Genomic DNA, 16,197 nt, shown 5'->3' with positions numbered 1-16,197 from the left:
TTTCAATGTATGTTTGAACAGGTAAAAGAACAGATGTGAAGAGCAGGTGTGTTTCAGTTTGTGGAATCTGTTATAAAAAGCTTCACTGTCTAAAATAACTAAGCTTCAGGTTCATGATTAAAATGTTAAATAACTGTTTAGATAAAACACACCTGTTCATTTTTCAGTTCTGTATTGTGATTACATTTGTGGGAAATTAAAGAAAGAAAGAAAGAAAGAAAACTTCATTATTACCATCAAACCTCAGCTCTGAAACTAAACCAGCTCTGCTCACGTGAACAGTTTATTACACCTGATCTGTTCTGACAGGTGTGCTCACAGCAGCCGACACAGGAGGAGACACTTCACCTCCTCAGCTCCTCTTCACGTGAAGAGAAACAGACTGAAGCTCAGCAGAGAAACGAAACTCACCCGGGCAGGACATCGAGCGATCTTCTCCTCCGTGTCCTTCAGAGCCACAGCGTACTCATGGACGTCGTCTGAAACCACCACCATCTGTCAAAGAGAGCAGCTCCATCAGTCTGTAGTTCAGTCTGCACTCCAGCAGAGGGCACTCTGAAAACTCACCTACACCTGTCCTGCTGACCAGTCAGACGGAGGACAGCTGGGAGCGTTGTTTTCATGTGATTAAGAGTACATTCAAAGCGCTGACAGAACACAGAGAGAACGCTACGTCGTTTTTATCCAGAGACAGGTTTCTGTAGAAGCATCGACCAATCACAGACCAACCTGAGTCAAAGGATCCTGGTAGTCGGCCTACGTCTCCTCAGACCTGGACCTCACTCTGTCACCTGTCTGCTGTGATTTGGTTCAAATAAAATGAACCTGAACTGAACTGAATAATGACGACATCCATAAACTGCAGCATCACACTGAACCAGCTGAAGTTACAATCAGCTGAGTCATGTTTCCTCCAGATTCATTCAAACGGTTTAAACTGGATTTTAGAGAGAAACCCGACCCGTCACTGTAAAGAGAGCTTTTAAAACCCAAAACGCTGACAGAGCCGAAGCTGCTTCTAAAACTGAGGTTTGTCCACAAACACATTAAACTGAATAAATGAACATCTCAGCAGTCTGCACAGGTAACGACCAATCAGACGACACAAATCACCTGAACTGTAAAACACATCCACCTGACAGCATCATCAGCTGGAGTGATGGAGACTCTGAGCAGTCGCTGTGTTTTTAATGAGAAAAGAAACGTGACAATAAGAGAGAGGTGGAGAGGTCGAGCTGAGAGGAGATGAGACTATCAGAGGAGGGAAACACTCAGGCTTCATTTACCTGGAACACAGGCCTCTATATTTACCCACAGACAGACAGACAGACAGGCAGGCAGGCAGAGAGACAGGGCAGAGAGACAGACAGGCAGGCAGGCAGAGAGAGAGAGAGAGACAGAGCAGCAGAGAGAGAGAGAGACAGAGACAGAGACAGACAGAGCAGCAGAGAGAGACAGAGAGAGAGACAGAGAGAGACAGAGAGAGACAGAGAGACAGAGCAGGCAGAGAGACAGCAGAGAGACAGACAGACAGGCAGGCAGAGAGAGAGACAGACAGACAGACAGACAGACAGACAGGTAGAGAGAGAGACAGAGAGAGAGACAGGCAGACAGGCAGCTGCAAACTGTGATTTAAACCAGTGAAATAAAGACAATAAACCAGCACAGAGATCCCTCAGTCCTCAGCTGACAGACCAGCTGAGACCAGTTTAGGATCCAGGTCAGGTTTATGAAGCTGGTTTAGTTTCTGTGTTTCCTGCTCTCTGAGCATCTGTAAATCAGAGAGGAGCAGACAGAGTCCATCCAGGTCCCTCTGCCCCCCACTGTCCAACAAAGACCCTCAGACCTGCTGGGTCCTGCTGGTTCAGGTCTCTACCTGATCTACAGTCCAGGTTCTGGATCAGTTAGTATCTAACACCTCATTAGCTACTTTAATAAAACAGCTGGAGACAGATGTGGAGTTACCACCGGTCCTCTGGACCAATCAGCAGCCAGGCACATGAACTGACCAATCACTGATCCCCACAGTGTTTACATGAGTAAGTTATCTTCCTCACCTGTTCGTCCTGTGCTCAGGTCTTTACAGGTAGAAACACCTGTGCAGAGGTGAACTCACCTTCCCCAGCTGCTGATGAACACTCAGGTTGTACATCATGACGATCCCGTCGATGATCTCCAGCAGAGACTTGTCTGCGATCGGCTGATCGGGCTCCTCCAGCGGTCGCCCCAGCAACAGGCCGTCATTACCGTGGCTACCCTCGACTTGAGGTGGGACGGAGGAGAAACAGACGAAGAGGAATCAGGTGAGCACACTGAGACGTGAGGACTGACAGCAGGAAGGAGACGTCAGATTACTCACTGTCCTCCTCAGTCCTCTGCTCCACAGTCAGGGTTCGGATCTTCACCTTCTCTGGCTGGGTCAGGGGTCGTCTGGGGGTCATCAGACTGACGGCGGCCGTGCTCAGGAACCGGTTGGCTCGACCCAGAGTGGGAGAACTCAACCAGCTGGGCCTCGCCAGAGCTCCGCCCATCGCTGCTGCGCCGAACGGCCTCTGAGGAGAAAGACGACGACAAAGCACAAACGGTCAGGAGGGAAGAACGGCGACTTCGACCTTGTTTCCTCTGATCCTCGTAATCAGACTGTGTGGATTCAAACCTGTGCTGCTCCGCTCTCCTCGTCCTCGTCCAGGTCGTCCATAGACGTGGCCTGGATCTCTGCAGGGTCGATGATGATGTTGGCCTTACTGGCCAAGTCATCTGGTGAATCAGAGAGAACATATTCAGTTTGGTTCAGAGGTTTTATTTCAGCTGTGAAAGAAGAAACCTGATCCATCATTAAACATCAGAAAAACAGAAGAAGAGACAGAAACCATCAGATTCACTCTGACATCAGTGACAAACAGATTTTACATCAGCAGAGTAAAAACCTGTTTCTGTTTCTTTGGACCAAAATAAAGGAAAAAACTTCAGACTGTAGATCACCACAGTAAATACTGATTTATTTTATCTGCTTATTTATTTTTCATTAGTACTAATCTCAATCTTTTTATTTTAAAATATTTCTACTTTGGTTCTATCCAAATTTTCCCCATTTCTTTGTTAATTCATAATTCATACTTCCAATAAAACATCAACATCTTTTCTATCTGCAAACTAAGTTCAAGTCTTAAAATAATCCCTGAAAAAGGGAAATGTGTTGTTAGAGCTTCATACACACGTTTTATGGGAATTTATTCAGACAGTGCTTTATATTGTATGGTCAATAAACATCTGTGAAATGAATGAAAGTGACGGAAACAGGGGCAGATGTGACAGGAAAACCAAATGTCTCAGCCTCTCTGGTCACAGCGCCTCCTGGTGACTGTAACTAATGCAGCTCTCTGTAGTTGTCTTTAACCACACTTTCATTAAAACCTGGCTGCACTGTGTGGAAATCAAAAACTCATTTACCATCTTAACAAGAAGAACAAACTGTTCTCACAGTATTTACCAATAAAACCTTTAATGTGTTCACTTATTAAAAGGTGACCACAGGAGAATGTTCTTCTGTCCAATAACTGATCCTTCATTTAAAAACCATGTGACCCTGTGGTCATTTCTCTCCTGTAGCAACAAACTCAGTTTAAAATATTAATCTCACATTTTCCAGCGTTCCCTGTCCAGAAGTAACAGCTGCATTAAGCAGCTAAACAATGGCTCAAAACCAGAAATCAATCAATAGTTTCTATCAACTAATCAATAAACTGACTGTTTCAGCTCAATAAAGAAACACCAGTGAAACCAAACAGAAAACAGAGCAGACCTCAAAGAAACAGCCTGTAAACCGTCTGCTGATGAACCCTGATCTCAGGTGGACTGACTTCATGCAGATTGAAAGAGCTCTGGCTGACGATCAATCACACTGATCACTGAGCTGATCAATAAATGAGGTGGAGCTTGGTTAACAGCAGATGACACAGCATGATAAGACGAATGTCTCAGTGATTTACAGCTGAATGATGGGGATTAATCCAGGCCTGGTTAGATGAAGGTAGATGAGTCGTTTTAAAGTCTGGTTCATCAGTAACAACTGTCCTGTGTTATACAGACAGACCATCAGCAGCATCACTATGAGCTGATGGCACACACATGGACAGACTCCTGTATGGACAGAAGCACTGGGCCACAGGTGAATAAAGCCCAGCACCATGTCTGCCTTTACAATCATCATTTCAGTCAGTTCATTTCCTCCCTCCTGGATATTCCACCATCAGCTGTGAGTGAGATTATTAAGTGGAAACCTTCAGGAACCATGTGAAGACTGACTCAGACCATAGAGCTTCAAACCTGCTCGGGCTTTAACATCAGCACAAAAACTATACACTGAAGCTGTGTGGCGTGGGTTTCCACAGCAACTGGACCTCTCTGAGTTTCTTGAAGACGTTTCTCATCTGATCATCAGTTCTAGACCTGGCTGAAGAGTCCCACGTGTTTAACCTCTGAGATGATTGACCACCTTTAAACAGAGGTGGTGGTTTAACTATCGGCCACCTACAACACAGTCCTGAGATCCTTATCCAGGTGATTTAACCTCCATTCACACCTCCACCCACAACGCCACCGGACTCTGGAGCAGTAGAGACGAGTTCCTTCCTGAACCTGACCTCAACCCCAGACCTGGACCAGCAGGACCCAGCAGGTCTGAGGGTCTTTGTTGAACTGTTGGGGGTCAGAAGGACTTGGATGGACCCTGTCAGCTCCTCTCAGACTGATTTACAGTCTCCTGTTGAGCTGCAGATGCTGATCAGCCCTCTCAGCCAACATCAGTGTCTGACCTCACAAATGTTCTTCTGGACAGACAGAAGAATGGAGGCTGTTACAGGGGAACAACTCCAGATTAATGCCTTTGGATTTAGAATGAAAGTCATGAAAGCTCCTGTAGGTGATATGTGCAGGTGGTCCAATACTTCTGTCCATCAGAAGAGGGACCAGGGCGAACCTTCACAAACAACATGTTCCCTTCAGAGAAACAAGCTCAGCCCTGCAGAGTCTGATCAGTCTGAGATAACTGCTCTGATCAGAGCTACGATCCTGAGTCACAGAGCAGAGAGTATTTTAGTCCGACTGTTTGAATCATTAGACGTTGGGAGAGAAAGTCAGACCTCCCCAGAGAGAGCATGAAGAATATTCTGTGTCTGTAAAAGCTTCTATTTCTGAATCAGGACAATCTTCTTCTTCTCAGTTCAGAGTCACCTCCACTTCTTCCTCTGAATGAACTGATAACAACTCACATCCAGCTCAAAGGCAGAGTCACAAACAACAGGGGGGGGGGTCTTTATCATGGGCACCATGTCTGAGTCAGTAATGAGGTTAGTCAGGATTGTTCTGCATGAAACACTCTATTTAATGACCTGCTAAACTCTGCAGGAATCACAACACCACCAGACTAAACAAACTTTCTGAGGAGCTCGTCTCAGCCTGTCAGAGCTCAGAGACCATGATGAGATGTTTAGAAAAAGGTCAACAACATAATGGAGCTGTCAGAGTGAAATTAGTTCAAAGAGGAAAACCTTCAACAGACGACACCTGCTGATGAAATCCTGTTGTAGGAGGAATTAACCTTCAGTCAATGCTGCACACTCTTTACATTAATTCACACTGTTCTAAAGTAAACCACACAAAACCTGTCCAGGTGTTTGTCCACGAGTGACAGACCCATCGTCTCTGAACACCAGATCCTTCACTCATCATGCTGAGTTACAGTGCAGTACATTCCTTCATTAACAGTTTGTACAGGGAGAGGATTCAATTTAATTTGATTTCAGAAACAAACTTACTGATAATGAAGTATCGTTCAGCTTGAAAATAAATCTACATTTTACACCTCTGTAAACATCCTTTGGCTTTTTAATGGTTCAACTGAGCAAAGGCTAATTAAATGTTACCTGTATATGACTCAGATTTTACAGACTGATTTTACACACTGTGATTAACCACAAAGAACCAACACAAACAGACTGAACCACTGCAGCAGATCAGACCTCAGGTCTTATCTGTAACTAACAATGAACATCAGATAACTGATGGATTATCAGTTCATCACTTGTTATTCTTTATAAAAATGAGTTGATGAGCTTCCTAAAAACTGAAATTATCACTAATATTGTCTGCATCAGGCAGGAGAAATCCTTCTAACTGAAACTGAAGACTTTGTTGAGGAATCTGACGCTCTGACCTGACTGATCCTGACAGACAGACATTAATCTCTAAAAACATGTCTGAGACAGATTAAGTCAAACTTTGAGCTGATGTGGAGCAGACTTCCTGATGTCTCAGTTTGTTCTCAGTTAAGATGAGTGACATGTGAAACAGCAGCCTCCCTCGCTGCTGCTCTAAATAAAGCTGAGGACCGGCTCTACCTCTCAGGAAAGATCAGAACGAATGAGGCGCTGCAGCAGGTAATTGATTCCAGCCGCGACACTCTGTCTTTTTTGGCACTGAATGAGCAGCAGATTGCTCGTACAGTGACTGTGCAGAGGGAATATCAATCCACATTAAACACACCTGTCTCCCACATCTGCTGACAACCACAAGTCTCTCAGTTCGACATGAGAGAACTCCTCTGTACAGACACATCCATCCACTGTTTACCTGACCTCCTCAAGACCCAGGAAACCAGGAATTAGACACGAATCAGCTTTAAAAACATGAACTCAGCTTGTTGGTTAAACATAAACCTGATCAGACAGAGCAGAACAATGCTGTTTAGACTTTTTAAATGTCTATATGAAAGGAAGTAATGAACATAGATGAAAATGAAAAAGTAATCTGAACACAGAACATAATAAAAAGCAAAGACATGACTTCTTATTAAACTGTTAATCTGTCCTCTCTGTATCAGTAAGTGACTGTATCTGTGTTTCTAATAACACAAAGCAACTCCTCCCTCTAGTGGAGCTCAGTGACAGCGAGCAGGAAACTCTGTTTAATCAGGTCAGATCTACACATGGAGCTGGAACCAGCTGAATCTGTCAGTCCACATCAGGAATTATGAGGTTAACAGCTGGTCAGAGAAGGAAGGAGCTGAGTAAACCAACCATCCAATGAGAGCACAGCTGTTGTTTCTATTCTTATGGTTGTATTTATGTTAACTTTGTGTTACTGTGGAGGTGAAAACAGTCGTCTAACAGACAGCTAACGAAGATATACCAACCTTTGAGTGTTTTCTTTAGATGGGACAGAAGCCCCCCCAGTCTCTGCAGGTCAAAGTAATCCACCTTCCCATTGTAGAAGAGCTGGGGGGGGACATAGGCCTCTGGAAACACAGGAGATGACAGAGGAGAGTGAGAGACAGATGATTCAGTGGGAGTAACAGAGGGAAAGAGCAGAGAGAAGGACAGATAACGGGCGGCAGGGGAGAGAGGGCAGCTCATTAACAACCTTCATTAACCTTCAACAGCAGTGAATCTACACTGAGCTTCATCGTCCCTAATGTCAGTGATTATGAGAACGACACACACATTTAATCTGTACACATGCACAACACACTGACATGGATTAAACAGCTGTTAATGACAGTAAAGGTCCTGGTCTCACAGAGGTGACACGGAGGATTAACACAGACTCATCATTTCTCTGCTTAAAATCCTGTCAAAGTTTGAAACACAAACATGTTTATTATGTTTATTACATTCATTTCAACTTCTGCACTAATTTCTCTGAGTGTTAAATTACAGTAGATATGAAACGTTTTCACTAGAGCTGAATGATTTTAGGGAAAAATCTAATAGTGATTTTATTTGATTTGCGATCTAATTTTTGAAAGTCGAGCTTCAGTCCAGGATTCACTACAAACATGTAAAACATGTGATGGAGGATTAACGTTTAAAAGCTCAGTGAAATATGAACTGCTCTGTGAACTAACCCAAGGATGAGAATGAAAATATATGAATCTAAAATGTATTATTCTAACAATAACTGATGTAGAACATAAACATAATGACCCATAGAATCAATCAATAAGAAATAACAACAGAAACAAACAAATCTGAATAATAAGAAAATAAGACCTTTTTGTAAACATCCTATAACACTGAAATTCCCTCTGTATTGTGTAAAGACTGAGATTAATAACAGAAATAGAAATAAAAACCTTGTATCTAGCACGTCTGAGCTGCTCCTCTCAGACTCTAAATCCTCGACCTCCAGTGTTTCTGTTTCTACGGCGGCCATTTTCCTCAACCTGAGCTTCCTGACAGGTATTTTTTGTTAGTGGGCGTTTACACAGTTGCTCTGACTCTGTCACACAAAGATGAGACCTGATGAACCTGGAACCTGATCATCACATTAGATTCAGTTTAAACCTGATAAATCAGCTTTAGTTTTCCTGGATGAAAACAGACGTGATCTTCTCTTGTGTCAGCATCAGGGTAAAGGTCAGAGGTCAGAGTAAAGGTCAAAGGTCAGTGTGTCGTACCTTCACTGTTGACGCTGCCTGGACTCTTCCTGTTCCCTTCGTCCCAGCAGCTCCTCACGGCCGTGATGAGGCGGTGGAGGAAACACACCATGTACTCTGGAGGACACAGAGCTGTGGGGTGCTACAGACACACACAACACACACTTTACCTACAGACACACACTTTACCTACAGACACACACTTTACCTACATGTACAAACACAGGAGACAGAGACACTGGACCAAAGTCGGACCAGAACAGAGTTTTCTAAACCTGTCTCATCACCTGTTCACCTGACGGTCACCTCACACCTCAGCTCACTGGTTTATAAACATCAGAGTGAACATGAACCAGAGTTAAACACATGATGGATCTGTTTGTCTGGTCCAGACCTGAACTGAACCACAGCAGTGAAACATTAAAAACATGATCAGAGCTCAAATTAAATATCATCAATCTGATGATTGTTTCCTCTGATTGTTTATAAAATGTCAGCAAACAGTAAAAACTGCAGGTCTCAGTCTCAGTGTCTCAGAGTCTCAGACACTGAGGCAGAGCTGTGTTCCTTCTTTCTATCTGAACAACAGTCTGGTTCAGCTGTGAACTGTTCCCCTCAGGACCTCTGTCATGTGACCTCCTGTCTCACCCCTCTGTTGCTGGCGTTTTCCTGGAGAAACTTCCTGAACTTATTGAGGAAAATGTAGCGAGAAGCTTCTCCCTGAAACAGACAGAGAATACAGTCAAAAGGCTGGACACACACACTGATCACACTCTGATCACATTCTGATCACACTCTGATCACACATTGATTACACACTGATCACACTCTGATCACATTCTGATCACACCGATCACACTCTGATCACACACTGATCACACACTGATCACACTCTGATCACATTCTGATCACACACTCTGATCACACTCTGATCACACACTCTGATCACACTCTGATCACACTCTGATCACACACTGATCACACACTCTGATCACACTCTGATCACACTCTGATCACACATTGATCACACTCTGATCACACACTGATCACACACTGATCACTCTGATCACACACTGATCACATTCTGATCACTCTGATCACACACTGATCACACTCTGATCACACTCTGATCACACATTGATCACACACTGATCACTCTGATCACACTCTGATCACACACTGATCACTCTGATCACACTCTGATCACACATTGATCACACACTGATCACTCTGATCACACTCTGATCACACTCTGATCACACTCTGATCACACACTGATCACACTCTGATCACACATTGATCACACTCTGATCACACACTCTGATTACACATTGATCACACACTGATCACACTCTGATCACACACTCTGATCACACATTGATCACACACTGATCACTCTGATCACACTCTGATCACACTCTGATCACACATTGATCACACTCTGATCACACACTCTGATCACACACTCTGATCACACATTGATCACACACTCTGATCACACACTCTGATCACACTCTGATCACACACTGATCACACTCTGATCACACATTGATCACACTCTGATCACACTCTGATCACACATTGATCACACACTCTGATCACACTTCTGATCACACTCTGATCACACTCTGATCACATTCTGATCACACTCTGATCACACTCTGATCACACTCTGATCACACACTCTGATCACACTCTGATCACACACTGATCACACTCTGATCACATTCTGATCACACACTCTGATCACACTCTGATCACACTCTGATCACACACTCTGATCACACTCTGATCACACTCTGATCACACACTCTGATCACACTCTGATCACACATTGATCACACTCTGATCACACACTGATCACACACTGATCACATTCTGATCACTCTGATCACACACTGATCACACTCTGATCACACTCTGATCACACATTGATCACACACTGATCACTCTGATCACACTCTGATCACACTCTGATCACACACTGATCACTCTGATCACACTCTGATCACACTCTGATCACACATTGATCACACTCTGATCACACACTCTGATCACACACTCTGATTACACATTGATCACACACTGATCACACTCTGATCACACACTCTGATCACACATTGATCACACTCTGATCACACACTCTGATTACACATTGATCACACACTGATCACACTCTGATCACACTCTGATCACACACTCTGATCACACATTGATCACACTCTGATCACACACTCTGATCACACACTGATCACACTCTGATCACACTCTGATCACACATCTGATCACACTCTGATCACACACTGATCACACACTCTGATCACACTCTGATCACACACTGATCACACTCTGATCACATTCTGATCACTCTGATCACACTCTGATCACACTCTGATTACATTCTGATCACACTCTGATCACACTCTGATCACACACTGATCACACTCTGATCACATTCTGATCACTCTGATCACACTCTGATCACACTCTGATCACACTCTGATCACACTCTGATCACACATTGATCACACTCTGATCACATTCTGATCACACACTGATCACACACTGATCACACCGATCACACATTGATCACACTCTGATCCTCTGTACGTACCGTCGTCTTGTCTTTGTTATTGAGCAGCAGCCTCAGGATTTGAACCTGTAACTCCTCCACCACTGCAGAGACACACAGGACATGAGTTTCTATCAGTTCAGTCAGACACAGATCAGACTGTAGAGAACATTGTGAAGACGTCTGACCTTCGATCCTCTTCTTCAGTCTCTGACAGCCTCTCTCATACGCTCGACGCCTCAGACGTTCATCTGCACTCTCATCTTTAGGGTCTCGCTCGTCTTTACCCTGAACACACACATAATCAGTCAGTCAATCAACAGTCAGACTAAACCCAGGTCACACAGATCATCCCCTCCAACAGGTCCTGTGTTGATCCACAGTCTCAGGGTCTACAGACTGAGCTTCATCCAGCTGTTAGCAGCTGCAGGAGATCAGACACTGAAACTTCATGGTTCAGTTTTCTATCATGGATCAAACTGTGATCACTGATGCTGCAGCTCATACAGCTGATGAACAGGGTCCTCAGAGAGTGGACTAAAGCTTCATCTGAAAATAATCATGTCTCAACAGCTAACAAACACAGGGTCCAATATGTTGATATATTTTATCTGACAGCACGCAGGCTAATGCTAATGATAATGCTAATGACTCTTAACATTTGTAAATATCATCTTTAAATGAACGTTGGCTTCATATCTGTGAATTGTAACCTGTGTTTAATATTTCAGAGAGCGAGCACACATCAGAATACTTCATCAGAATACTTCATCATAATACTTCATCATAATACTTCATCAGAATACTTCATCAGAATACTTCATCATAATACTTCATCAGAATACTTCATCATAATACTTCATCAGAATACTTCATCATAATACTTCATCAGAATACTTCATCAGAATACTTCACACCGTGTCTGTGTTTCAGACAGAATCAGAGCTGAAGCTTCATCGGTGAGGATCTGGTTTCACCTTGATAAACACAGGTGAGCAGGAGATGCCGACACTCGGTGAGTCAGTATTACCTCCTTGTCGAAGTGCGTGGGCCACCAGGTGGTGGGGATGAGCTCCTCTAACCCCGCCTCCTTCACCCTCAGAGGAGTCTTGATGTAAAAAAACACGACTGAACGCAGGACGTCAAACGTGAAGCTCTGTTAAGGAGACAGCTGTTTATCACACACCTGAGGGTTTAACACACCTGAACACAGGAAACTGATCACAGGTGAACTCCAAAGAGCTCAGATAACAGGTGAGAGAAGGATATAAGACGTTGTTGAGCAGGTATTTCCTGGACTTCTCATGATGCAGGATGGCTGTGGTCAGACGCAGGTAATGGATCTGAAACAGAGTGACATCATCAATCACACCTGGTGCCGATGACGTTATCACAGGTGTTTATTATCATCAGCCCTTCATTAAACAGAGTTCTGACAGGTACAGTGAGGTCAGAGGTCAGGCTCTCTGTTTCATCAGCTGTGAGTCCTGAAACTGGGACACAGGCCCAGGACCAGGCCAAAGGACAGGTGAGGTCCCAGGTGAGGTTGTGTGTGTTCTACCTGGAAGCCCAGGTCAGGGATGATGGGGGAGAAGCGATAAGCTCTGAGCAAGGACATCATCAGCTGCTTCAGACACTCGTTCACTTCATAGTCCTGCACAGACACAGATGAGATCAGTCTCTGCTCCTGAACCTGAACCAGGTGTGTGGTGACAGATTCCTGTGTTTACCTCCATCAGCAGCCAGAACAGATCCAGGAGCTGCTGTATGAGCGGGTGTTCGTCCACTGAACCTCCTCCCTCCAGAATCCCCAACAGGAAGTTCATCAGAACGTCCTCCACCAGGTACACTTTACACTGACGGAGACACACATCAACACATCTGAGGACACCTGACACTGAGCAGCTCTGACTGTCCTTTCACCTGTCCTTTAATCTGTCCTTTCACCTGTCCTTTAATCTGTCCTTTAATCTGTCCTTTAATATGTCCTTTCACCTGTCCTTTAATCTGTCCTTTAATCTGTCCTTTCACCTGTCCTTTAATCTGTCCTTTCACCTGTCTTTTAATCTGTCCTTTCACCTGTCCTTTAATCTGTCCTTTAATCTGTCCTTTCACTTCTCCTTTAACCTGTCCTTTAATCTGTCCTTTAATCTGTCCTTTAATCTGTCCTTTAATCATCTGTCCTTTTACCTCTCCTTTAATCTGTCCTTTAATCTGTCCTTTAATCTATCCTGTCACCTGTCCTTTAATCTGTCCTTTAATATGTCCTTTAACCTGTCCTTTAATCTCTCCTTTAATCTGTCCTTTCACCTGTCCTTTAATCTGTCCTTTCACCTGTCCTTTAATCTGTCCTTTCACCTGTCCTTTAATCTGTCCTTGAACAGGTAGTGAGAGGTGCTGATCTCTGTTCAGGATGAAAATCTGTTTAAAATGTGTCTTTGAATTGTGTACAGATAAACTGAGGAGAAACTGTACGACATGAAGACTGTGAAACACTGAGGAGGTGAATTGTAACTGTAACTATAACTGTAACTGTAACTATAACTGTAACTGTAACTGATCACAGGTCAGTTCCTCACCATGAGAGGAGCAAAGTGGTTGAAGATGTGAGCCAGAGCGATGAGGACTGTTGGTTCTCCATGAAGCCTCCACAAGGCACAGTCCTTCTCCAGCAGCCTGTCCTCCTGTGGAGGGGGGGGGCAGAGAGAACGGGGTCAGATATATGGGAGGGGGCGGGGGGGGGCGGCTAGTCAGGTCAGAGCGGGTGAGTCGCACCTGTGTGTCGATGCTGGTGGACAGGACATTCTTGATGTAGCCCAGCAGTTTGTGAGCCTTGGTCAGGTCTGCAGAGGGGGGGTTCTGCAGGGGCAGGTACCCGTCCACAGGGTACGTGAACCACACAGGTTAAAGACTCATAACTGATGACCTCATCGACAGGTAAGAAGGAAAACAATGTTGGAAAACAATCACCTGGAGAATCACATCTTCCAGGGTTTTAAATAAATCCACAGTGAGAGTTTCAGATCTGAACTTTATCTCATTTATTTATTTCTCTCTTTATTTACTCTGTTTTACTCTCTGCTTTATCCCTTTATTCTATTTCTATTTTCTAAATTGTTTTATTTTAATATTCTACTTTTTATTTCTGGTTTTATTCACTTTGATACATCTCTTTTATTTTTGTATTTTGTTATGCTTTATCACACCTAAGATGAGCTCACCTGTCCAGGTGTGAACATGGTCAAAGACAAACAGAGGAGACAGAGGGGATGAAGGTGAGGAGCAGTGAAGGATATCTGAGAGGTCTGCTGCCAAAGTTAAAGGCCACCGACTCTTTGAAGGAGAGGCTGATGGCAGGAAAGTACGCTACACCTGGACCCATCTTAATGTTGGTGAAAGCCGTGCCCAGAGACTGGCCGTTCCTGAGGACAGTGAACGCAACATCAAGGTAAAACACACCCACTGGAAACTTTCTTATTCATCTGAGGAACGTCCTCTCAGTAACTTACAGGCAGAAAGTGATTGTTCCCTCGTCCAGGTCTATCAGGCAGCTGACGATGTCTCCTGCAGCCCACGACTGAGGGAAAACAAACCCACATCAGTCTCCTCCATCACACTCACAGCACATTAATCTAATGCTTCATTACTCTGAACCACTGTCACCTTCCCATAGTTGGTGGTCGTCACGTTCCACTTCCTGACTCTGTTTCCATCATAGGCGTAAGAATCAGGCGTGTCCCCCACTCCCTCCTGACAGAGACAGAGAGAGAGACAGAGACAGAGACAGAGACATAGAGAGACAGACAGACAGACAGAGACAGAGACAGAGTCAGAGTCAGAGTCAGAGACAGAGACAGAGACATAGAGAGACAGACAGACAGACAGAGACAGAGTCAGAGTCAGAGTCAGAGACAGAGACAGAGACAGTCAGACAGACTCAGTCTCAGACTCAGACTCAGACTCAGACTCAGACTCAGTCTCAGACTCAGACTCAGACTCAGTCTCAGACTCAGACTCAGTCTCAGACTCAGGAACGTTCAGATTCAGATTTACCTCCTGGTTGAAGCGACAGTTCAGAGTACACCAGCCGATCTGCATCAGACCCTGGGAGGAGATCAGAACCTCGTACGCCCACTTCCCTGGAAATCAACAAATGTTAAAACCATTGAACTGAACTGAGGTCAGATTTAATAACAGTAAATGAATCTGTGGAGTTCAGCAGAGGCTCTGGATGTTGTTTAACATTAGTGAACGTTAATCAAACGACCACTGGGTGTAGCAGCTGGACACCATCGCTGCTGCAGGAGGAGAGGAGGATCATGGGTAATATACAGCATGTTTCAGTTCAGTGAGTGAGACTACCTGCACAGACTCTAACCCGGACCTGGTCCATCTCTGACTGGTTCAGATCAGACTGGATCAGATCAGACCAGATCAGATCAGACTGGATCTGTTGGACCAGTTCACAGCTCACTCATTCCTCTGAGAAACTTCTAAATATGAATTTGCTGCTGCAACGTTTCCTCTAAAACCAGTCGTACGTGAGTCTTGAGAACAGATCTGTTGAGTGTTTCCTGCTGTGGATCCAGGATCTTCACTGGTCTGAACTCACTGATCAGGATAAAGAAGCTGTGACTTGTTCTTCTGGGGTTAAATGTATGAGTGTGTATAAACTGTATATGATGAGACAGATGATGTAAAAACACAGTGTTACATCAGACTCTGAATCGTGTTGTTGTTGTTTCCAGGATCAGCTCAGGTGTGTTATCGTGCAGTGATTTACCTTTGTAAACACAGGTGGTGGCTCTGATGGAGCTGAAGTTGCTGTGGCCGATGACCTGAGGTCAGAGGGTCAGAGTTAAGGTCAGTCACTGCAGAAGACTGTATATGAACATGAGGAGAGTTTGACATCGTCTCACCCCCAGCAGGTCGTCATCTACAAACAGGAGGCCTTCAAACCCACTGGTGTGATCGAGGACGACGGGCTGAGGACCCAGACGACCTTCAACGGGCTGATCTGCAGGGACACACAGGGGTCAAAGGTCAGCGTCTTCACAGATCTTTGTTTGACTTCCTGTCAGTTCATCTTTAAAGTCTCTGTTTCAGAGGAGAGACATTTCTACTATCAAAAATAATCAAATAATGATCAATGATTGATCATTATTATTTGGTCGTCCCTGAGCTGTCTTTA

At 44.4% G+C, this 16,197-nt stretch overlaps 1 protein-coding gene across 2 annotated transcripts in view; it reads right to left on the bottom strand.

The window, feature by feature from the left end:
• The window catches only part of LOC108890709 (E3 ubiquitin-protein ligase RNF123), a 73,494-nt gene that overhangs the window by 53,733 nt on the left and 3,564 nt on the right, over positions 1-16,197 (bottom strand). For both annotated transcript variants that reach the window (XM_018687692.2, XM_018687693.2), the window contains exons 5-25: positions 15,926-16,023; positions 15,790-15,844; positions 15,060-15,145; positions 14,670-14,756; positions 14,516-14,583; positions 14,303-14,428; positions 13,782-13,896; positions 13,586-13,690; positions 12,737-12,862; positions 12,568-12,660; positions 12,276-12,349; positions 12,037-12,154; positions 11,195-11,294; positions 11,049-11,110; positions 9,083-9,154; positions 8,456-8,576; positions 7,193-7,294; positions 2,657-2,757; positions 2,360-2,552; positions 2,117-2,262; positions 412-495 (exon numbers count right to left, since the gene is read on the bottom strand). In XM_018687692.2, coding sequence (XP_018543208.1) covers positions 412-495; positions 2,117-2,262; positions 2,360-2,552; positions 2,657-2,757; positions 7,193-7,294; positions 8,456-8,576; positions 9,083-9,154; positions 11,049-11,110; positions 11,195-11,294; positions 12,037-12,154; positions 12,276-12,349; positions 12,568-12,660; positions 12,737-12,862; positions 13,586-13,690; positions 13,782-13,896; positions 14,303-14,428; positions 14,516-14,583; positions 14,670-14,756; positions 15,060-15,145; positions 15,790-15,844; positions 15,926-16,023 — 2,132 coding nt within the window. The remainder of the gene's footprint in view (positions 1-411; positions 496-2,116; positions 2,263-2,359; positions 2,553-2,656; positions 2,758-7,192; positions 7,295-8,455; positions 8,577-9,082; positions 9,155-11,048; positions 11,111-11,194; positions 11,295-12,036; positions 12,155-12,275; positions 12,350-12,567; positions 12,661-12,736; positions 12,863-13,585; positions 13,691-13,781; positions 13,897-14,302; positions 14,429-14,515; positions 14,584-14,669; positions 14,757-15,059; positions 15,146-15,789; positions 15,845-15,925; positions 16,024-16,197) is intronic.

Source organism: Lates calcarifer, linkage group LG12 (assembly GCF_001640805.2).
Source record: "Lates calcarifer isolate ASB-BC8 linkage group LG12, TLL_Latcal_v3, whole genome shotgun sequence".
Taxonomy (NCBI): domain Eukaryota; kingdom Metazoa; phylum Chordata; class Actinopteri; family Centropomidae; genus Lates; species Lates calcarifer.
This window is presented reverse-complemented; position numbering and strand designations above follow the sequence as displayed.